The sequence below is a fragment of the Rhododendron vialii genome, chromosome 5a, assembly GCF_030253575.1.
Source record: "Rhododendron vialii isolate Sample 1 chromosome 5a, ASM3025357v1".
Classification (NCBI taxonomy): Eukaryota; Viridiplantae; Streptophyta; class Magnoliopsida; order Ericales; family Ericaceae; genus Rhododendron; species Rhododendron vialii.
Genome location: NC_080561.1, coordinates 36,376,125 through 36,398,384, shown reverse-complemented (window position 1 = coordinate 36,398,384; position 22,260 = coordinate 36,376,125). Strand labels below are relative to the sequence as shown.

Here is a 22,260-nt window from a genome sequence, read left to right as displayed (position 1 = left end):
ATGGTACTGCGCTGTCACGCACGCGTGAGAAAGCGAAAGCTACTGAACGCAAAGATTAAACAAGAACCAGAAGTCGCCCATCTGTATTTTTTAAGGCTTGAGAAAGTAGTTACTGTACCAGTTAACTATTCATTTTGTGAATACCGCTCTCTCTCTCTTTTCTTAATGGAGTATATATAAGTTGCCTACAATGGAGTTTGGTTTTGCGGTCAAGGCCTGAGACGAGAGTTTGCTTCCTTCTAAGGTTTTAGGTTCGAAACTTTTCAGGTGCTATTAACTCTTTTAGAAAGTCTACAGCCATCACAGGCCGTGTGAAACCCACTTTGGACCCCGCACGGATGATCCGAGTTGTTTAATAATTTTTTTAAAAGAACCTAGTGGGCATTGTGAAACATCAACTCGATCCGATATGTGTAGCTGTTTGGATTAAGCTTCTCATCCTCCTGTACACTAAAAAATTAATCTTACCACCCCACTATTTCCACACACCCTAGAACTGTGCTCATGTGCTCACCTTCTAGTCACTATTATTAGAGAGCGACGGATAGAGAAGATATACTATATCTATATCGAAAACTTCAACGATCGGTTGTAGAAAATAACTGAAAATTGAGTATTATTTTCGCAGCCATTATTATACGAAAAGTTTAAGGAAACTGACCATGGCAACCAAGTGATTCACGGGCCCAACACAGGTGATTCGAGTCATTCAATAACTTTAAAAATAAAATCGAGTAGGTCCGTGAAAAATCAGCTCACTCCGATATGTGTAGGTACTCGATCTAATCTTCCAATTTTTCCTTCCAATTATGGATTCGTGAAACAAATGGAATATTGGATCGATCATCTATACATATCAGATCGAGCTGATTTTTCAGAGGGTCCACTCAATTTTTTTTAAATTATTAAACAGCTCATATCGTCTGTGTAGGATCCGGAGTTGTTCCCGTGTAGCCATTGATGGCCATGGTCGGTGGCCGTAGCGGCTTCCATTATTATAGTACCGGCAATGATTCAATTTTTTTTTCTTTTTTCTAATAAGCAAGGTAGCATATGATGATTGGTATTTAGCACGTGCCCGAGTCTAGTCTGAGTGTTCAAATAAAATCCTAAGGTCCCGTTCCAGAACCATAAATAAGTATTTATTTTTTATGAAGGTAATTTCAAGCTCAAAAATCATGTGCTTACGTAAATAATTTTTCTATCACTGTGGATCTTGTTTGATAGATCTTAAATCTCATTGAGATCTTTAATACGGTGCATAAAAAATTGAAAAATTATTTTTTATTTGCATTATTTTTGAGTTTGAAAATGTAAAATAAACTTTTTATTTTTTAAGAAGATTTCTGGAACGTATATAGTCGAAAGTACACCACCATCATTTGCCCCTGGGGCGACACAAACGTATCCGATGTTGAAGAGTCGAGCCAATCCAAAGCACGAGATAGATGATGTGTCTTCTACTAGCTAGGTTCCTTGATGTTTCCCATCAAATGAAAAGGTATGTTCGTTCAAGACCATCTAATTTTCCGGAAACGATCAATTGGAAAGCCTCTAGACCAAACACATTTCTTGAGATGCTCGGCAGCATTCCCTTTCCCTCCTCATAACCGGTAAAAACTACTGCTAGAGGGCGGAAAAAGTTGACAAGAACGCTCAATTTTTCGACCAACCCAGTACAACCCACCACTGTTGGAGATGATTATTCCATCCCTGAAATACCAGTCAGGCGGTCACATGGTGCTCCAGACTTTATTTTTGTCCAACTAAGTGAGCAGTGGAAAAAGGTTTGGAGCATCGCGTAGTCGACCACACGGTGCTCCAGTAGGCAATAACACTTGGTTTTTCACCATCGATCCCTACCAACTGGCCAGCGTCACCCAGTAAAAACATCTCCACCCAACGTCCACCACCGAGGAACATTTTTTTTTAGAGAGATGACTATGTTTGTTTTGGGATTTTAGATTTTCGATTCTCTCTCTACGCACGCAGTGTCGGCCCCGACATTTGGGTTGCCCAAGCCCGACCTCAAGCTTGGTTGCCCACTTAATATTAAGTATAAAAAAAAAAATCATACAAGGAAAAAAAACTTACAATAACAAAAACAAGATTATATTGTGCCTTTAGCTTTAATTACATCAAAAATTCAAAATCAAAATGAAACCCGGTTATTGTGTTTTATGATTAGCACAATCTGATTCAAAGAAAACAACTTCTCCTTGCATTTTTTAAAGCAAATTCTTCAATTAAGTCATCGTACTCTAACTTATCCAAGTACTCATTTTCAATTGAGATCATAGCTAATCCACTTAATCTCTCCCGTGACATGGTAGTCCGAAAATATGTTTTTATCAACTTCAACTTTGAAAAGCTCCTCTCTGCAGAAGCAACTGTGACCGGAATAGTCAACAAAATTCGATAAGCAACCCAAACCATTTGGAAACCGCCATCTTTCCAATAAGACTTTATAAAATCAAAGATGTCGATCGATTTCGTTACTTCTCTCAGCAATATTGTTTTCAAATGTTTATTAAAGTTCTTGGAATAAATCATTCCCATAAATATCACCACGTTCTTTGTTTGCACACTTTTAGTCTATTCTTGTCATTCTCAATCTTCGTCGTAGTACCTACTACCTACATTAGTACACATCACCAATAAAACCCCAACACAAGTAATCTGTATTTACAAATCCTACTAATTACTAAATCAGTCAACTATGAAATAAAAAAATAAAAAAAACAGTCCCATTTCATACTTATGCTCTGAATTTACTGTGCATAAATAGGTATGGAAAAAAAAAACAATCACAATCCCCTATGAATTTATTATGCATTTATGCTCCACTACCACTGTTATATTAATTTATTATGCATTTATGCTCCACTCCTCCACTAACCAATCCAATTGAATAAAGAAAAGATTCAAATAAAGAACAGAAGAAAGAAGTGCACTTACTACTCCCTCCGTCTCCTAATATTTATCCAGTCCGCAAAACGAGGACTATAAAATAATGCATTTCTTTTGAGAAAAAATTTAAATTTTTTTCATAAATTAAAAGAACTCGTCGAGATCTAGTAAATTGTTGAATTTTTTTCAACTTTTCTTACAAAAATAGTACTCCGTATTATTTTTACGTCTCCGTTTTGCGGACCGGACAAATATTATGAGACGGAGGGAGTATTGTCTATTGTCGTTACTACCAAGGCGAGAAAGAGAAACAAAAATCCCAGTCCCTTGAATCTGCTCTTGCCTCTTGCAATTTGCAAACGAAGACTTCGATAGGCATCGGCAACTCGGCGTTGAACTGCTGAAGAAGATCAGGAATTGAAGGACAATAGATTCAACGGAAGACTTATCTGATCTTTCTAGGGTATTTCTTTCTTCTTCAAAGTTAGGTTTAGACACGTATGGAAATTTTGGGGGCAAATGCCCTTCTGATTCCCGCTCCGTTTCCTTCTCTTTTTTTCTTTTTATCTGTTATATGCCCTTCTAATTTGACTTATTAATTCTTTCCCTCCTAATTTTTTTTTATCTCCTATTCACCGCAGGCATAGAAAACCTTTTGTTTGTCCTCCTAATTTTTCCAAGTATCATAATTTTTTGAAGTGGGTGGAAACTATGCATCTTTACAATTTTTTTTGAATTTGTAAATTTTTTTTGAATTATGCCCCTAAATTTTTTTCCGTTGGGTTTCAATTTTATATATATATATATATATTTGTTGCCCCTTACCGAGGGTTGCCCGAGCCGGCGGGCTTGCGGAGCTTACCCCCTAGCCGGCCCTGTACGCCCAGTATTCAATAAATTTTCTTTTAATTATTACTCTTATTTTTTTATCTATCTTGCTCCACTCACTACCCAAAAACCAAAATTCCAAAACGAAAAGAGCAGGACTCCGGTCACACCACATGGATTTCGCGGTGAACGTCCACCACACGTCTAAAAAAATACAAAAAAATATTCATAAATTTTTAAATAATATTTTATGAGACCCTGTAAAAAATTAGCTTTAACGGATATCGGTAGATATGTTTTTTGAATTTGTAGGAACGAAACTTCAAAACTAAGCAGTTCTGTTCCTACGAATTCAAAAATATATATCTACCGATATCCGTTGGAGCTGATTTTTTTAAAGGATTCCATGAAAATATTATTTTAAAATTTATGAATATTTTTTTATATTTTATTTGGAACCTATAATGGGCTCCAATAAACAAGCGGTGGCCGGTCGGTCACCGCATTTTCCCGCGGTGTACCTGCCTAGACTTTCCGAAACGAAAATGGTCGTGTTCAAAGAGGAATGAAAAGAGGGCGCAGACTTTCACGTCGCACGTTCCAATGTGAAAGACGAGTCTAAAGCTGTTCCCTTTTCTTGTTGCACGTGAACAATTCGAACTTTTAGAACGAGGAATTTCGGCCATTGAAATCTAATGGCTTCTCCGCCTCACATTACGGAACATTGTTTCAGGGAATTTTTGGGCACATTATCATCCGAGATTCATCGTAATTCACCAAAACCGAAACCCAGTTTCAGTACCAAATCAAGCACCAAACCCAGTTTTAAACCCATCAACCAAACCCACAAATCCGCCGAACAAAACCACCCTAAAAATCGTCACGTATACGTGCGAATCAAGCTAGCCGAATCGAATCGAAGTTATGCGCGCAGTTTCAAGCACGTGAAGTTTTGCAGTGAATGGAGGAGTAATATCGACAAAATTGGAAGGACGTGTTGAAGAACGTTGTGGGGTCTGAAACGGGGGAGGAATTTTTCAGTGCGGAGCCGGTATTGCCGACGTGGTATCCGCTCAGCGTATTCGAGCCGTCCGATACATTTTGGACAGCTCGGATTTAAACACTCTCTCAGATCTCACCCCAATACTTTCTCTCTCAAAATCTCAGCCGTCCAGACACGTAATGGACGGCTCAGATGCCCGAGCGGGCACCACGTGATATCTGCTCGGCACTGAAAAATTTTCCGAAACGGGGGGAGAAAAGGAGAAGAAGAGTTGTTTAGAAGACTTTATAAAGGTAAGTTTAGGGTTGCTAAACTATTCGAGTTTTAGCTCATGTTCGTTCAATAAGATTAGTTTGTTCTATAAGCAAATTAAGCTTGACCACTTTTTAAAAAGTTTGTTAAAATTTCAAATCAAATTTCAACAAGTTACTATTTGACTTGTTCAGCTTATTATAAATTAAAATTTGGCTTTAAATTACTCGAGATCGGCTCGTGTTTAACTTAATTAAAGCTCAAACATGTTTTTGAAACTCGTTACGTTTTCAAACTAAGCTTGATCAACTACATGTTCAGCTCATTTGGCTCATTGATCACCCTTAGGTAAGTTGATGTTAAGGTTAAATGTCGTTGCCAGTGTCTTATGTTTTTAGCCCGTTGGGTTAGATGGTGGGTTTGCTCCCCAACCCGGCGTGAATGACTTGCCGGATCAAAGAGGAAGCATGAGCTGACCTAGACATTTCTTTCCGTCGGAAAAAAAAAAAATAGTCCTTTTTTTTCTTTAATCAAATTGCATGAGAGTCAGATGTCTCACTATTCAATGTTTTTTAGCAAATCTGAGGATTGTCTCTACTTTTCTTGCATCATTCGTGGAAGACTTAACTGAAGTAACCAATATCATTATTATTATATGCCCATATCTTGCTAATATTATTTATGTTCTGTTAGTTTTTATTTTCCTACAAGGATTTATAATTGAACCCGCTACGTTAGCGAAGTTACACAACCTTGGGTCAAGTGTTCTGGTTACGTGTTCAATTTTTTTTTTTTTTTTTGCCACAGGGTATAGTTAGTGTTGTGTTAAGTTAGCATATGGGTGGAAGGTATCCATAACCCTAATCCCAAATCGCCCACGGAAGGGCTCGAACCTCCGCCTCCTAATGGAAAAAGGTGATAGGCAATTAACTGCGCTAGTTCTGTGATAGGTAAATTTTCTTTGTCCCTAACATTTCTGTGTATTATTATAAGAGCATTTCTACCTACACAGACTTATGTGGACCATCCACCACTGTTGAGAGTGGTATTTATTAATTCAACTCAATTTAAATGCTTCTTATGAAAAATTGTCACCTTGTTTGATTTGCATTTTTGAAAGTTATTTTTATATAATGAATGGTAATGAGTGAAGAGAGATAAAAAGAAAAATGTATTGAGAAACGTGTAAAGAGAAAAAATGAGATGAGATAAAATGTGAACCAAACAATGTGATGTGTAATTTTGACCTAAAAATAAAATACTTTTGGAATTAATTTTTAAATTTTTTTTTGGTTTGTTCATAAGATTTCAGTAAGTACCATCAAAGAGTGCAAAAACGTTTGGGAAAACATTATGAAGAATATAATTTTTTTTAGCCGCTGATTTTGTCAATTTTTTTTTTGTTAACGCCACTCCCCTGCAAGTATATTTTTGGTGAAAAATACACTTACAGTGGGGTGCTGTTAACAAAAAAAGGGAGTATCAAAATCATTTTTCTTTTTTTAGGTCAAACTTACACGGTATCCAATGGAGGGAGTACTTGTAAATAAAAAGTTTATCCCATCACAGCGCTCAATTTTTTCGACCATCTCAGCAATTAATTGTCCGAATTTTAAAACAATTCTTCTAAGAAATAGTTTAACTCACTACTTATTGAAAAAGTTTTCTTAAAATTCGACCCTCTAAAAGTGATTTGTCACTTTGGACGGTGATATTGAGAGAGTAATGGAGCAGTGAATGAAAGCTGTAGAGTAGACTTTGCCTTGCAGATGTGGTAAAGCTCATGTAGGCACACGCGACGGTGCTCTGGGAACTTGTTCGTCCAGGTGGCACACCAGCCGGCCACCCCATCTCCACCCAACGTCAATCTCTGTCGAAGCATCTTCGTCCACTGCTCTGCTGGGGAACTTCTTTTCCTTTTCTTTCCTTTTCTAGAGAGAGAGAGAGAGAGAGAGAGAGAGAGAGAGATGTTTGTGAGGGAGGCGGAAGGAAAGGGAGAGGCGCAGACTTTCACGTCGCACGTTCCCATGTGAAACCAAGTCAAAGCTGTCCTTTAACTTGTTTCACGTAAACAACTTGACCTTTGGCTCTCCAGATACTTGCTTGAACGAGGAATTTCAGCCATTAGAATTTAATGGCGTGCCCGCCTCACATTAATACCGAGCTTTGTTTCAGGGATTTTTTGGCCCATTGTCATCCCATTCATCGTATTACGCCGAAACCGAAAACCCATTTTCAGGACCCAATCGAGCACCGAACCCATTTTCAAATCCCCAAACAAAACCCTAAACCGCCACCTACAGGTGCAAACTCGAACCAAATTGAGCGACCCAAGAATCGAAGGGAAGCCGCGTTCGAGGTTTTTCGTCCAAATCATTCGAGGCTATCAAGTTTTGAGCACGTCAAGTTTAGCTTTGAAGAAGGAATAACATCAATAAAACTCGAGGGACGTGTCGAAGAACGTTGTGGGGTCTGAAAAGGGGAGAAAGAAGGAGAAGAAAAGTCTCCTAGAAGACTTTATAAAGGTATTTTGATGTAAAGGTTGTGGATCGTTGAGAATCTCATACCCAATTGTAACAGAGTCTTTTGGTTTTTATCAAATGGCATGAGAATCAGATGTCTCACTATTCAATGTCTTTTTTTGTTTTCTTTACTACCGAAGATTGCCTTTACTTGTGTTGCATCACTAGTGGAAGACTTAAATAAGTAACCAATATCCTTACGCCCCATTTGCGGACCAGACCGGATTAGTTTTGGATGGATATAATATGAGGAGAGAGATGGAAAATAGAACGGATATATAAACTAGGTGAATATGTTGTGGATTGTTTGTTTGAGTAATTTATAGAAGAGAGGATATGTAGATGCTTTTGGTTTATTTCGGGGTGGATATAGAATTACAAAAGGAAATTTGGCATTTTTCCATAATTATGATGTCGGATATGAAGGCGGGTATAATAAGGGTAGGGGGAGGCGGTGTTATTATATCCAACTTCAAGCGAATATACGATCTGGAGATATTATATCCCTTCAAACACCAAATATAAGTAGTTCTGATGTACTATCCGGGGTGATAGTATATCTGCTCTCTATATCCCGTAGGCAGGCTGTTGCTGTACGGCCATATGTTGCTAGATTATTTGGGTTCTATTAGTTTTTATTTTCCAAGAATTTGTAATTGAGCTCACTGTATAAGTGCAATTACACAACTGTTGGCTCAAGTGCTCCAGTTTAGTAACGTTTTTGGTTTTGCAAGTGGAGAGGTTAACAATAGCTTATGATTAAGAGCAATGCTTCCCACACGGACTTATGTGGACCGATTCGGATGTAGATTGGTCTGTAACCGTTGTGTTCTGTTAGTTTTTCCCCCCTCAAGAATTTATAATTGAACCCACTATCTATGTGCAATTTCACAATTGTTGGATCAAGTACCCTGATTACGCGTTTGTTAGCTTTTACAAGTGGAGAAGTTGACAATAGCTTATGATTAAGGGGCAATGCTACCTAAACAGGCTTATGTGGATGGATTCGGATGTAGATGTGTCCATAACCGTCCGATGCGCATGGGCTTCTCAATTCTCATTATATTGTGGAGTCCACATGCATCAGACATACGCCATTGTGGTTTTTAGCTTATATGTTTCATGGAATTAAGATCGTAGTTTCACAATTGTAATTCGTGACTGTTGTAGTTTGTGAAGTAGTTGCAAGTGGGGATGAAGTTCCAGTAGCCCTGGTGCAGTGTTCATGGACCTTGAGACTAATCGTGCTGATTCTTCCTCGAGGAGGCATTCTTTTAAATTTTCAAATGCTATAAATTCAATAAATGATGATACGCATGATGTAATGGAAAGTGGTATTGATTTGCCCATTATTCCTGGGGATGATTTGTCCACTGCTTCCCCTGTATCACCATCAACATGGGAGATTATATCTCCTCTTTCTACTGAGGCTATCATTCAATGCGATGACAAAAAACAAGTGAGTTCATCTATAACTGTTCTTTCTAGTGGTTTATGTAAAGTTGTAGAAGAAGAATTTTGTACGCTATTGTGAAGATATTACTTCCATGGCCAAATGCCAGTGTTTAGGTGTACATATTCCATGCGCAGGAGACCAAGAAAGAGGTACCATGGCTGATGGATTACAGTTTACACATTATGCATCTTGCTTTTTTCGGCATTCTTGGGGTAATGTGCTAAACCTTTGCATTTTAAAGATCAATATGCTAGCATAGTATGGAAGTTTTACTATTTTAGCATCGTTGCCAAGCGATCTCACCAAAGTATTCAGTGCTTTCACTGTGGGCCAAAAATACCAGTGGTTTATGCAATTTGCGCAGTTATTTTTTCACTGGCCAAAATATATTCAGGGACACTTGTAGTTTTATTCACGACGTTTCTATCGATTTATATCATTTTGCTGTTCAGTATATACCTTCCTCTCGTAAGTGGGTAAATGGTACCCGTGAAGGAGTTGAGTGGGTTAATAGTTAATATTACTCTATTCTTTTAACTCATGACAATAAACATAGACGTGGATGGTATTTTGTTTTTTGCGTGTTCCTCCAATAGTCCTATTGGTTAAGCTTCATGTCTAGTAACTTTTTACCTTTTTCTTGGATAGTAAATTTTTCTTTGTGGGTTGATTTCAAGTTCAATAGTTTCCAAAGTAAAGTTCGGCGCTATTGTTTCCTCATTTTTATTTCTTCTACCTGGCTGCATAGTTAAGTACAAGTAATGTGGTCTTCTGAACAAGTACTTACATTCATAATGTTCGTTGCTTACATTTTCTTATATTGCTCTCTCTTGGTTCTTATTCACTATTTTCCTTCATCAGTTGGCCATGGCTGGCTTTTGACTCTCCTCTATTGGTGTCTTTTCAACTTTGTATCTTTGATATACAAGTTTTTATCTTTTTCTTTGCTCATTTGGGCATGAATTTGCATGTGGCTCATGTCTTTATGATTTGGTCATGTTTAATGTGGCTAATGCAGTGTTTAGTATGAGGTTAGAAAATTGAGTCAAGGGGTAGGTAGGATGGAAAAGGTTCTCCTTATGTTTGGTTGACACACTTATGGCCTGCCCGGTTTGTATTCCATATAGGCTATGGCTTAAAAATGAGCAACAAACAATACCAAAATTAGCAAAAATGTTCGGCAATTCAATTGCTGCTTGTTTGTTGTTTGTGGATTCTGCTTGTTGCTTATTTTCTCATTTTGAAGGTAGTCGCCGAACAAGTTTTTTGGACTATTGCTTACAAAATGCAGTAAGCAATAAGGCCATAAGCAGTGGAATCAAATAGGTCCTTAAGCAGGGGAAAAGGGGCGAAATTGGTGTTATTTTATGTTTTACTATTAGCCCCTGGTATGTTGCAGCAAGTGTGGCGCTTAAAATAATTAGTTTACAAACTGTTTTTCCCTGTTCATTTTTGTTCACTTATGGGAGGAAACATTGGTGGCTTCAAGGGTACGTTGGTAGCTTCAAGGGAACTTTCCTATCAGTTGCCTGTCCAATAATTAATGGATATTCTTTCTAGCACCCTTGTGTCCTTGACGTAGCATTTTTACGTACATGCAATGCCCTAACCTGTTTTGCGATCTTTTTGTAGGTTTTAACAAGGTATATACTGCAAAAACTGTTTGGCCCTGGAGTGATTGGTCTCACAAGCAACGGAAGTGTTCTGTACCTTGATCTTCCTTCTAATATGGTCTCTCTCTCTCTCTCTCTCTCTCTCTCTCTCTCTCTCTCTCTCTCTCTCTCTCTCTCTCATAAGTCATACCCACGAAATTTGCATTTGCAACATGGCTGAAAACATGCAGCTTTGTAAAAGGAATGCAGTTGCAAAGAACTTTAGTTGCAATGCTTAGGTGTCCACTATTTCCTGTTATCTGCACTACACAAATTAAGAGTTGCATTACGTAATGTCAAGGTGATTCCATTCCTGAATGTTGTTTGTTTATTCCATATGCAAGTTAATCCTCATTCTTGAGCTTTGGCAACCCCATCGCTGTAAGGGTGCTGCTGATTTTATTGAATGTTCAGGCAATGCGACCCAATCTTATCTTGATACATTTTAAAGTTTTTTTTTTTTTTTAATCATATTTAGTAGGGCATGGATGGCTATAAGAACTATACTTCCTGGAAATTTATGAAGCACAATCATTTGCTATCACTTTAAGATTTGTTTATTTGTCTAACAAAATCCTTACCTCCATTGGAAGGTTGGCTCGTTCTTGATGGGATGGTTGGGCATCGTTTTCAAAGGAGATATATCCAGAGTTTCAGAATATCTAGCCATTGGACTGACAACTGGTTACTTGGGAAGCCTTACAACTCTCAGTGGTTGGAATCAAAGCATGCTTAACCTCAGTGTTCAAGGCAAATGGGCTTTCGCTGTGTTCGGGCTTCCATTAGGTAATGCAAGATGTATTTTCACTAGCTACTAGGCAGAGTAACACGTATTGTGCCATTGAGAGAGAGAGAGAGAGTTCTTTTTTTTTATTTATTTATCTATTCATTTACTTCTTCTTCTTTTTTTATCATGCTGGTCTCCTTGCATGAATATTGAAAACGGTAACTTCTATATAAACATAATGTATGGCTAGGATTTCTTCTAATTGCAGTCTATTTAAGTCAGTTAGTGGGAGATGATAAGATAGGAGAGGATAGAATTCCCTCTTTTATTTTGATATCACATTAGGTGGGAAAGATTACTCATCATGCAACTTTTGTTTCTGAAAAAAAAAAAGAGTTGAGAAACAAAAATGGCGTCTTTTCCACAATATCCAGATTGCCCCAAAAAATCGGAAGGAAGAAAATCTTTATCACTAATTGGATTATTATAACCTCCGCCCAAAGGGTGTAGAATAATAGGTAAAAAGTGTATTGATATCTAAGAAAGGTGTATTGATATTTGTGAAAGTGTATTAATAGCTGTAAGATATGCATTGATAACCGAACTTATTTGGAATTATGTGCATATTATCCTCTACCTAGTGGGCGGAGGTTAGCAAAACCGATCTTAATTTGACATAATTTGATTTCTTATCATTCCAGACCATGGATGTGACAAAACAATGTTTTCACTTTTCTCTTCCAACCCATACAAGAGAGGTCATGTACTTCTCTTTTCTCTCCTGGAAAATCTGTAGGGAAATTATTTTCGCGTAATCAACTGGGTTCAACTGTTTCCATTTAACGTGGACAACGGTCATAGGAACAGAAATCTGATCCAATTCTCCTAGAAGTAATGTAATTTCCATGCCTTGTTTCATTTCAAGCCAAAACAATAATGGCTGATTTGGCTAAGTAAAAGATGAGCAATTCTCAGTTTTTGTTTGCAGGCTTCATTCTAGCTGATTATTCCATAAGCTATGGGGTCAGGACAGCTCAGGTCTTCCAAAGGTTCCTGGAAACTCAGCATGTACTCCCCTCAAATGGCCTTTTGAGCGCTGAACGCAGTTGGAAGATGGACAAATTCTGGCGCCGGTTTGCAGTTACGGTGGTGCTGCTATTGACGCTGGGCTTGTTATGGGGGATCAGCGGAGCTTTGGAAAAGAGAGAGTTTCACAGTGGTAGCAGTGGAGCCCAGCTATGGTTAGCATGCCTTGTTGGACCTTTCGGTGTGTGGATCAGGTGGTTCTTAGCCCGTCGACTCAATGGACGTGGCTTAGGAAAATCGGGCCTGTTGAAATGGGTTCCTTTTGGGACTCTAGTTGCCAATGTTTCTGCGGCTTGTGTCATGGCAGCGCTTGCAACTCTGAAGAAAGCGGTAAGGAAACCTTCTCTGATCGTTTTTGCATTTTCATAGATCAAGAACTTCTCTTGTTTCTGGAAAGTCTTGGTGTGTGTTTGGAACTTGCGGAAGGGAATGAGAAAGGAAGACAAAGTAAATGCGAAGATGTATTCTTGGGAAAGTAAAGTAAAGGAATATAATCCCTCATGCTTATTTTGAAGAGAAAAGAGGACCTTTAGACTTTTCCTCGCGTTATCATTCTCCTGCCAATCAAACAGACCTTTAAAGTTTGTTGCTTTTTCTCTTATGCTTGGAACGAAACAGAGTAATGAGGGAAATCAAATTCTTCAAGTTCCAAACACGGCCTACATAATATGCGCGTGTCTATTCACATTACATCATAGGATTCCTGATCAATTTCTGCACTAAATGGCCTATTCACACTTAGTTACTTCTGACTATCATTTTGAATCTTAAAAAAGTTTCGTTATGTTTTATTCAGGTGAATACACAAACTTGTAATACCGTAGCAACTGGCATACAGTTTGGCCTGTTGGGTTGTCTAAGCACTGTTTCCACTTTCATCGCTGAGGTTCACTTGCTGAGAGAGAGCGAACACCCTTGGAGAGGAGATGCTTATGCCCTAGTCACCATTGTCGCGTCCTTTGGCTTGGGCACCTTGATCTACTCGGTACCAGTTTGGACGCAGGGATACAATCATTAGGATGTCGAGTACAGTGCCTTTAGACTCTGGTGGGATCATGGATTTTTGGCTGAGTTTTACCGAGGAAAATCCGAAGGAGTATTTACTTTCATTGTGGAAAAAAAATCACGTATTTTGTAGAATGAGAGCGTTTTGGCTAAATAGTAGTAGCAATTATTTTGTGAACAGTTTAAAAGTGGAACAGTACCTCTTCAAAGATGAAAAGCCACTATTCACTCATTAGCAATTATTTTATCAATTTTTTTTTTTTAACAAATAACCACATGGCCTCTACTCTCTTGTTTTCAAAGAATTGGGGCCCTACGGCAACCCCAAATCCATTGGATTGAGCCAGGTTTACAATGATTTCTTTGAATATTTTTGAGCTACAAAATGAAAATAACAAAAAGTATATATTTTGTGAATACTTTGTTCCCAAAAAAGAGAAAATATATATTACGCATCTTTTTTGGGAGTTATTTGCTCTGGTGATTGGTTTGTGTGAATTATGCAACTAAATAATCCAAAGAGACAAAACCATAAGAAGTACTAATATTAGAATTTCCGTTTGACCCAAAAAAAAAAAGAACTAATATTCCACTAATAGGATAGGCGACTTCCTTTTCTTTCTTTTTTTTAAAGTAGGAAAGAGTTAATACTAATAGGGTCAGGAGGAGTGAAGGTTAAATAAGACACTCAACAAAAATAAAGTGGATTTTTCTAGTCATAATTTGACTTGAATTTATTGAGCCTGATGTGGATGCTCTAATAGGAGCATATCCTGATACATGTAGTGAGTGATAAAAGTACTGTACATTATAACTTTAAACACGGACCTTATTGGTGGTAAATCAAACGAACATAAACTTCAAGAGTTGATATCCATAGGCTACGGATCTTCGATGAATTTTCTGTCATGCGTAATAGGTATATCACGAAACAAGCCCAGAACTGGCACAATTTTCTGTCATGCGTAATAGGTATAACCTGTAATAGGTATAACCTGTCATGCGTAATAGGTATAACACGAAACAAGCCCAGAACTGGCACAATTTTCTGTCATGCATAATAGGTATATCACGAAACAAGCCCAGAACTGGCACAATTAGGAGCGATGATGTTAAGCTAGCACAAGAAGTTTCAGTCCCAAAAAAGGAAGAGCTAACTCCCTCATGGAAGATTTGACGAAACTAACATCAAGGATCCGGGGACCCTGTAGCGCCCCAGGGGCGCTGCACGGTGCAACACTTCATCCGGACCGTCCGTCTCCGTACTCAATGGTCCGGATTACAAAATAACTCTTATAGGGAAGAGTTTAACTCTTTTCCGGAAGAGTTCTTTTAAAATCTAGACCGCCCAAAACACTTTTGGACGGTTAGATTGAGCAATGCACGGTGCAACTTTTGAGGTGTTGCACCATCCCGCCATCCCTCAGATCAGAAACAGAACAGATACCAATATTGATTTTCCAAGTAAAACAAATAATATTTCATAGTAAAACAGAAACAACAAAATGACTGCCCCTGACATCTACTTATCTGGTCATACAAATTTGGAAACAACGCCCCCTTTCCATAGAAGTTTCAAAACGAAAACAACATATCTATTACCGAACAACATCCTCCATTCTTCTCTACACACCAATAGACTGTAGCAGGGGAAATTCAGCTGGTGAGGCCGAAGGGTAATCAACAAACATCTCCCGAGTGTCAATGTTCCGAGGACTAACCAAGAGTAACCAAAATTCTGGAAATTATAGCCTGGGGAATATCTTGTTTCTGTAAACCGATGTCATCCTAAAAACCCATCACAATAACCACTGGTGCACATATTTTTTAAAAACTTCACCCTCAAACTTCATTCAACTCATGTCTCATCATTATGTCGTGGACAAGTGACCAAGTTGAAAGACAGCAGTCAGCAAAAGAGGCTATGCATGTTTTGAAGTAAGCACGATAATGCAGAGAAAGTGACTCAAAAATAACATCTAGGAAAAAAAACAAACTAGGCAAATCTACTATCATCACCGAAAAGAAAATGGTATCTCACCACTACGAATGGGACACAAGAGTCCTTTGCTAAAGGGAAAGCATACCACAGGAATATTACCGAAAATGATGCATTACATAGTTCTTATCCTAAGTCTACCATCTAACTAGAACTACGTCAGTGTATCAAAAAAAAAAGAGGCAGAATTGGGACTCTTCCAAAACGCTATTAATATAGGATTTAAAATAAAATGCCGACTATTCCACAAGTTGTTTTTAATCGGACTTTTCCAACAAATTTAGGCAGAAGAGACCACAAAACAAGCAGCAACCCAAGATCTCAAACCAAAATACGCCACAGCAGAAGTGTAAGATGATTTAAAAGTACTATCTTCTAAACTAATGCATTGCTACATGGACAATGGTGCAATTTTGAATTAAAAAAGTTAGGTCAGGCTATGTTACACTTGAAACAGTTAATTCCAACATGGTTTGTTACGTGACACAAGACAACACATGGATATGCAAGGTTGGTCAATGTGAGTTGGACAAAGAGACGATGACCGTGAAATTATAGATATAACCAAGTTAGCAATCAGTGATGTTTTCCCAGGCCATAATTTCAGTACTTCATTTTTTGTCCACCATTTCAGATGGATTCACACCAAGGAGAACATGAGGATTCTCCCAGGCCTCACCAGGAAAATAGATATACCCCAGAGAAACACCAACTACGTTATGCTCTCCAGCCACAGGTCACAAGAAGTTATCCAAGAATGGAACAGAGCTGCATCCAGGAATTCATAGGTCAGAAAGTAGACTTGACTACAAATCGCCAGGGGAGCCACACAATGTAAAAAACCCTAAACCTGCCAAAAAATGAGACAACAAGATCAATTAAGAAGTCGGACGAGGAACAAAGTCGAATGACACTGTAATTACTTCAAACAGCACTTACTATAAAAGAAAGAAGGCACACTATTTAGGTTCCCCCACCAGCCTTGCCCGCAGTAGCAGTCTTCTGAACAATAAACAACCAACTATGAGTTTACTTCAAAATCTTCGGCTTCAAAAGGATCCAATCTTAGGTACTTACAACTTCAATATTGTTTCCCTTGCCATTCAATTCTGATAGAGAGCCATTTGGCGGTTGTGAAAACCTGGAAAATCAAATGGTGAAATTAAATCAAATCTCGTGCTGGAAAATGCAGAAGGGTAGCAGTTAAGGTGCAAAAGCTGAAAAATGGGATAACCAAGATGTGTGGAAATAGGTGAAGGTTATTGAAAAGTGAGAAAATGTGTACTGAAATATAAAAGTTTATGCATTAATAATTAGCATGAGCATTTGATACTACAACAGAAAAACAGAAATCAAAAGTGGCTCTAGGATGAATGAACGCCAGGAGCTCATAATCCGTTGGCATGCTGGAGTAGATATAAAGTATGCTTTGTTTGAGTCAGAATTAAGCAATCAGGCAGACACGAGACCCCCATACTAGTAAAAAGAGTAGAGATGTGAGAGTGGTGCACACCTTAGTGCCCTAGCTTTCTTTTTGTCTTCTTCCTGTGCATTTGCCTTGGGGACTGCTGGGACTGCACCAAACCTGGAAAGCCTAGCTTTCTTCTTTGCCTCCTCATCAGCAGTCACAGACTGTGCAAGCCCAAACCTGAAACACATAAAGCAGTGTTAAAAAAAACAGCTGAAAAGCGTAATATATATATATATATATATATATATATATATATATATATATATATATATATATATATATATATATATATATATATATATCAAAAGAAAAGAAAAATACAAGAACAATGTCTCTGAAATGAAACGACAAGGAATTGCATAACCAAACCTCTCTGCTCTAGCCTTTCTCTTGTGCTCCTCTGATTGCTTCAATGTATCCGATCCATGCACGGCAGAAGTGGTTCCAAACCTGCAAATAGATCAGATCATTAGTAAATTGAACTGCAAACTTTTAATCTAACTAAAGTGTGTTACAATTAACAGCTCAGCTCTGATGCCCAGTGTCCACATCACTTGCCAGAAAGTTCACTCAACAAGCAATTCACTCCATCCCCCCAGAAGGCCCCTATGGGATCTGCCAACGATACCATATAAAATAGAGGCAAACCACGCCCTTCTTCCAATAAGAAATATCCTTGCACTTAAACTTCAACCCCAAAATACTACCAACAGCTTTTTGTCAAGGCTCAAGGCCACCCATAGGCCATACTTCTCAACAAACAAGAATGAATTCCTTCTAATTGACAAACAACATTTCGTTTATTTTTTCCCGATAAGCTTGAGTTTCATAAATATCAAAACTGCTGCGCAAGCCATGCAACCTTGTAAACAAAACCTGAGTATACGAAACCAGAAACAACTACACTAGTGCCCATAAAAATTGACGGGGATGTACAAGTTTCCCCAAAATTCTATAAAGGAGTCCAAAGCAAATGGACAATCATCTCTAAACGTCACACCACCACCACCATTCCTTTCAAATTAGTTGAAGTCTTGAAGAGCTTTTGATCCCTTCAAAGGATCTACATTCTACACGATCCATCCACTCCAAAATGCACCACAAAATACATAGAGGACCTGCGTACCACTCCTTCCTCTTGCTTTTCCTACGAAAATGGACACACCCCATACCAAGTGTTGTAAGGGGCCTTCACCAAGTTAGGCATCTCTCTACTTGAATCCAATCCCAAAGACATATGGATAAAATAAATACCGTATCTCCAAACCAAAAGGCAACAGTTGGTTCACTGTCCAAACAATAAATTCCACATTTCTCAACCGAAACAAACAAACAAAAAAATTAGCAAAAGGGAGAACTGATTAAATAGTGATGGCAATTATGCATGTTAAATGAACTATCTACTTGAGCTTGACTCATGCTCACAAGTATCTCTCTCGATAACAATCACTACATACACAAAGCAAGTTTGAACATGTTTTTTAAGCTCACTAAGTTTTCGAACCAAGCTTAAAGAACTTACTATCCGGCTTGATAAGCATATACAGTTCAAAATAACCAAGCCCCTTGAGCTCACTCGTGATTCAGTTAAAGCTTGGCTCAACTACTAAAGAAGAGAAAACTTCAAACAAGTGAATCTTGTTAAGTTTTCTAACCAAGTCTATACAATCCATTGCTCACCCACTATGCTTGTATGCATCCCCAAAGAAATTTGCTGAGAATGGGTATATAGTTCAAGTACCACGACATAGACAATCATAGACCCAAGGCTAATCTCACTAAGTTTTCTAACCAAACTTAAGAAATCCACGCCAGCCCTAAGGAAAACGCCGAGAATGTGTATGTAAGCCAATTATAGCAGCAAACGAGCTGAGCTTCCCCGTGTTTGAGCTCGGCTCGTTCAAAACTAGTCAGGCTCGAGCTTGAATCGAGCCCCAATCGAGCTCAAGCTCGGCTTGTATAATCGAATATCGAGGTGTTTGAGCTTGGTTTGTTTACCACACAAGCCGAGCCACTACAAACGATCCGAGCATTTATAATCAAGCCTAGTTACAACTAACTCGAGCTCGGCTCGTTTATTAACCAAGCTTAAAACTCGAGCTCGTGTTGCAGCCCTAGCCAATACCAACACATGTAGACAGTTAGTGCGTACTTGAATTCAATTACCACGACACAGACCGGCCTAACAAAAAAATCAAGAAAGAGTCACAAAACTACTTAACCCTAGTCACGAAAAAGATATTTGAAGAATTTAAAAATAAAAAAAAAACGAAAAAACGAAAAAAGCTAAAAAGCTAAAAAGAAACTACCTTTCAGCTCGAGAGTTACGCTTCTCTTCCTCGGACAGCTGAACCGGCATCCCGAACCGCTCGGCTCGTCGGATCTTCTTCTGGACGGAGGAAACGTCATCGTCCTTCTTCGCTTCGTCGGACTCCTTCACGGCCGAGGGCTTCGATTCATCACCGCCGTCCTTGTCTGCGGGTAGAGGATCTGAGGGCGGGGGCGGCAGTGGCTGGTCGGGGGTTTTTCTAGGGTTTTCGTCTTTCGCAGTGGTTGATTTCGCGATCGCCGTTGCCATTGTTGATGAGAGAGAGAGAAGGGGAAGCGTAGGAGTGAATCTTCTATGCCGTCTTGCTTTTCTGGGCGGGGGGGAATCGATGATCTTTCGTTGTTCTCTCTTGCTTTTTATGCTTTGCTTTGGAAGTGGGAACATGGGGAAATCTGAGTCCAGATCCCCTGTCCGAGCCCAATCCGGACCGGGGTCTGTCTCGCCCTTCGGAGTCATTGATCTCGCAAATCAATAGTTGAGATGTACTGAATATTTTTTGCTCCTAAACTACGTCGTTTTGGCTCGGTACATCTCAGCCTTTGATTTGCGAGATCAACGGCTCTGAAGGTGGGACAGGCCCCTGTCCGGAATGGGCTCGGATAGAGGATCCTCGGTGCCTCTTTAAAATTTTCACTTCCCTTGTTTGGTTTAAACCCGATACGCACATTCGGGTCGTTAAAAAATGCAAACCATGATCCGGATTAAAAATACCCAATGGATTTTAAAAAATAGAAAGTATGTTTTAATTTTGGACCGTCGGTTGTATTTTTGAACCGCCCGAATTTGCGGGTCGAGTACTACATCAAACTACCCTATTTGCACCCAAAATATTCTCGACAAAAGAGAAGGGAAAATGACAAGTAGTGATTTTCTTCTTTTCTCTCATTTTTCGTTCTTAAGTTTTTTTCTCTTCCCTTCCTTTCTCTACCCTCGCTTTCCACAAGTTCTAAAACGAAGCATGATCGCAGAGATGCCATGCTCATGGACTCGATGTGCGTGGGTCTAAGTCGGAGTTCCACACAAATAATCTAAAACTGTTCATTAAATTCTAAAATATATTTTTCAGTCCGCAAAAACTCAGTTTAATGGGATGCAGGTAAATATTTTGATCCAATCGTTCAAGTTCTTGTCCAGAATTCCTATAGAATTGAAGATTTGGAATCTTGCGTTAAAAAATGAAATACTGGATCAAATACTTTCATGTATTTGGTTGAGCTAATTTTTTTTCAAAATGACTCGAAGAGTTACTTTAAATTTTAATGGCTCGGATCATTTTTATGGAACCCCAATATGGGCCCCACATGGAGTCCGTTTTGATGATGTGAACCGTTCGTAGTTTAGCTCCGATCAAATACTTTTTTTTTTTTTTTGCCAAAACGAGAACAGATGATATTATAGATCCAAGAAACAATACATCAAAAGAAAACTTCAACTTCATCCCTAAAGAAGGAATTAAGAAACCAAATAGGAGGAGATTAAGTCAAAGACTACAACCAACTCCAACTAAACTCATTGCTCCAAACAAACGGAGCACTAGAGAAAACAACAAAAACACCCACACGGGGTGATAGAAGCCCCACAAACGAGGAGAAATCCCACATAGGAGACACCAAAGAAGAGAACTAGAAAAAAAGAAAAAAAAAAAGATAACGGAACCAATACAGTACTCATGCGAAAAAATTAGCTTAATCGAATAACAGTAAATGCCTTCTTGAGTCACATTTGTCTTGCGAAAAACGAACAGTGTGCATTAGATAATCCATCATGGCTTCACAAGAAGGCAATTCTTCATTGCTGGTTTCTTGCATGGACAAAAGCTGCTCCTGATGGCAACCAATTTGCCTTTAGTATTCCACTCTGCTGGGGAATTTGGTAAGCAAGGAACTTGATGGTGCTCAACAAGACTCTAGTTTGACATTGCTGATTATTCGAAATGTTGTCCCCTCGCTCACTTCTCTGGTAAAATCATTGGGAGCAGAGCACCGACATCGTTGCCTAAAGGGGTGCTGTCTCAGACCTCGGTGCCTCATGCTTCAGATTTGTCCGCTGCTATGGAAATGCCCAAAGTGATCGCCATTGCGGATGGAGCATGGAACAAGACGACTGGAACACGGCTGCTGGAATTGCATGGGTAGTTCAAGCAGAAGATAGAGTAGTGGCTCAAAAGGAAGGCAGATCCTTTTGTGCATTGTCCCCTTTACAAGCGGAAAATGATGCATGTCCAGATGAGCTAAACTCAATTTTCTCTCTGTTCATTTGCATATGGAAGCTTAGTTCGCTAGTTAATGACCTATCTTGGGGGAAACTTCAGAATTGCCATAGCAATCAAGGACAACGGATATAGTAGATGCGTGTATGTGTAACCATCTGTATTTTGTGTATATTTGTGAAGTGCCTCAAGGACAAGTGCAAGAAATAAAAAGAAAACATAGAAAACAACTCTGCCGAATGAGAAAAATTATAAAGTTCGCAAGAGCCACAGCTGGTGACGTATCTACAAATAGCACGTTGAAACCGACTATGATGCCGTATGACAGTCTCACATTTCCGGAACACAACATGTTGAACCCAACTGAGTATTCTGTTATATGCATGGTTAACCGTTAGTTTGGAAACACCAACCACCCTAACTTAATAAGAACAGCATTTCCATACCCAAAAAGTGAAGACAGTCAACATTACATTCCACCCAAACAACATCAACATGAACGTCACAGCCTCCAATCTCCACCTACCTGAAATAGCATGAGAATGAACGGTTAAATAACTTGTAAATAGCACGAAATAATCACATTATTAGCCTAAAAGGCTGCGACAACAATCAAAACAAAAACACAGTTTACAGATCAGTTCTGCATTTCTCAAGCAAAAGTCAATAAAATCAATACGATGAGGATTTCATTCCAACCGTCATCAAACTTACTAGTGCTAATGCAATACAAACCACAAGCCCATGACACTACCCATCAGCATTCCCCTGGATTCCTGTGTAAGGTTCATGATTCACAGTGTGACCCAAA

At 38.8% G+C, this 22,260-nt stretch overlaps 2 protein-coding genes and 1 long non-coding RNA gene across 5 annotated transcripts; 2 read left to right on the top strand and 1 right to left on the bottom strand.

Annotated features, from left to right (window-relative positions):
* The first annotated feature begins 4,902 nt into the window (after positions 1-4,902).
* LOC131326747 (uncharacterized) lies at positions 4,903-13,710 on the top strand. 2 transcript variants are annotated; one of them, XM_058359615.1, is made up of 7 exons: positions 4,903-5,034; positions 8,686-8,974; positions 9,106-9,183; positions 10,604-10,702; positions 11,217-11,409; positions 12,339-12,766; positions 13,233-13,710. In XM_058359615.1, exons 2-7 carry the CDS (start codon positions 8,741-8,743, stop codon positions 13,452-13,454), a joined length of 1,254 nt encoding a protein of 417 aa, XP_058215598.1. In that variant the 5' UTR covers positions 4,903-5,034; positions 8,686-8,740; the 3' UTR covers positions 13,455-13,710. The 2 variants fall into 2 exon arrangements, with proteins under 2 accessions (XP_058215598.1, XP_058215597.1); XM_058359614.1 differs by lacking the exon at positions 4,903-5,034 and adding an exon at positions 6,941-7,518.
* A 564-nt stretch (positions 13,711-14,274) lies between these two features.
* Positions 14,275-15,437, top strand: LOC131326297 (uncharacterized). Its single transcript, XR_009199964.1, has 2 exons — positions 14,275-14,360; positions 14,506-15,437. It is a non-coding gene; the product is annotated as an uncharacterized LOC131326297 (long non-coding RNA).
* LOC131326296 (protein MODIFIER OF SNC1 11-like) lies at positions 14,884-19,619 on the bottom strand. Of its 2 annotated transcripts, none has more exons than XM_058359035.1 (6): positions 19,221-19,619; positions 17,281-17,361; positions 16,954-17,088; positions 16,518-16,581; positions 16,380-16,442; positions 14,884-16,290 (listed from the first exon to the last, which is right to left on the bottom strand). In XM_058359035.1, the coding sequence occupies exons 1-5, from the start codon at positions 19,487-19,489 to the stop codon at positions 16,404-16,406; spliced, it is 588 nt and encodes a 195-aa protein (XP_058215018.1). In that variant the 5' UTR covers positions 19,490-19,619; the 3' UTR covers positions 14,884-16,290; positions 16,380-16,403. The 2 variants fall into 2 exon arrangements, with proteins under 2 accessions (XP_058215018.1, XP_058215019.1); XM_058359036.1 differs by having other exon boundaries at positions 14,884-16,208; positions 19,221-19,605.
* Positions 19,620-22,260: the final 2,641 nt, after the last annotated feature.

What these genes read in the sequence shown, in the direction of transcription:
- LOC131326296 (XM_058359035.1), bottom strand. Translation starts at nt 19,489, where the DNA reads ATGGCAACGGCGATCGCGAAATCAACCACTGCGAAAGACGAAAACCCT. An exon ending in CGTAACTCTCGAGCTGAAAG is followed by an intron (nt 17,362 to 19,220) that starts GTAGTTTCTTTT and finishes ATCTATTTGCAG; the next exon opens with GTTTGGAACCACTTCTGCCG. An exon ending in AGGGAAACAATATTGAAGTT is followed by an intron (nt 16,443 to 16,517) that starts GTAAGTACCTAA and finishes TTTATTGTTCAG; the next exon opens with AAGACTGCTACTGCGGGCAA.
- LOC131326747 (XM_058359615.1), top strand. Translation starts at nt 8,741, where the DNA reads ATGGACCTTGAGACTAATCGTGCTGATTCTTCCTCGAGGAGGCATTCT. An exon ending in AATGCGATGACAAAAAACAA is followed by an intron (nt 8,975 to 9,105) that starts GTGAGTTCATCT and finishes TTCCATGCGCAG; the next exon opens with GAGACCAAGAAAGAGGTACC. An exon ending in TTGCAACTCTGAAGAAAGCG is followed by an intron (nt 12,767 to 13,232) that starts GTAAGGAAACCT and finishes TGTTTTATTCAG; the next exon opens with GTGAATACACAAACTTGTAA.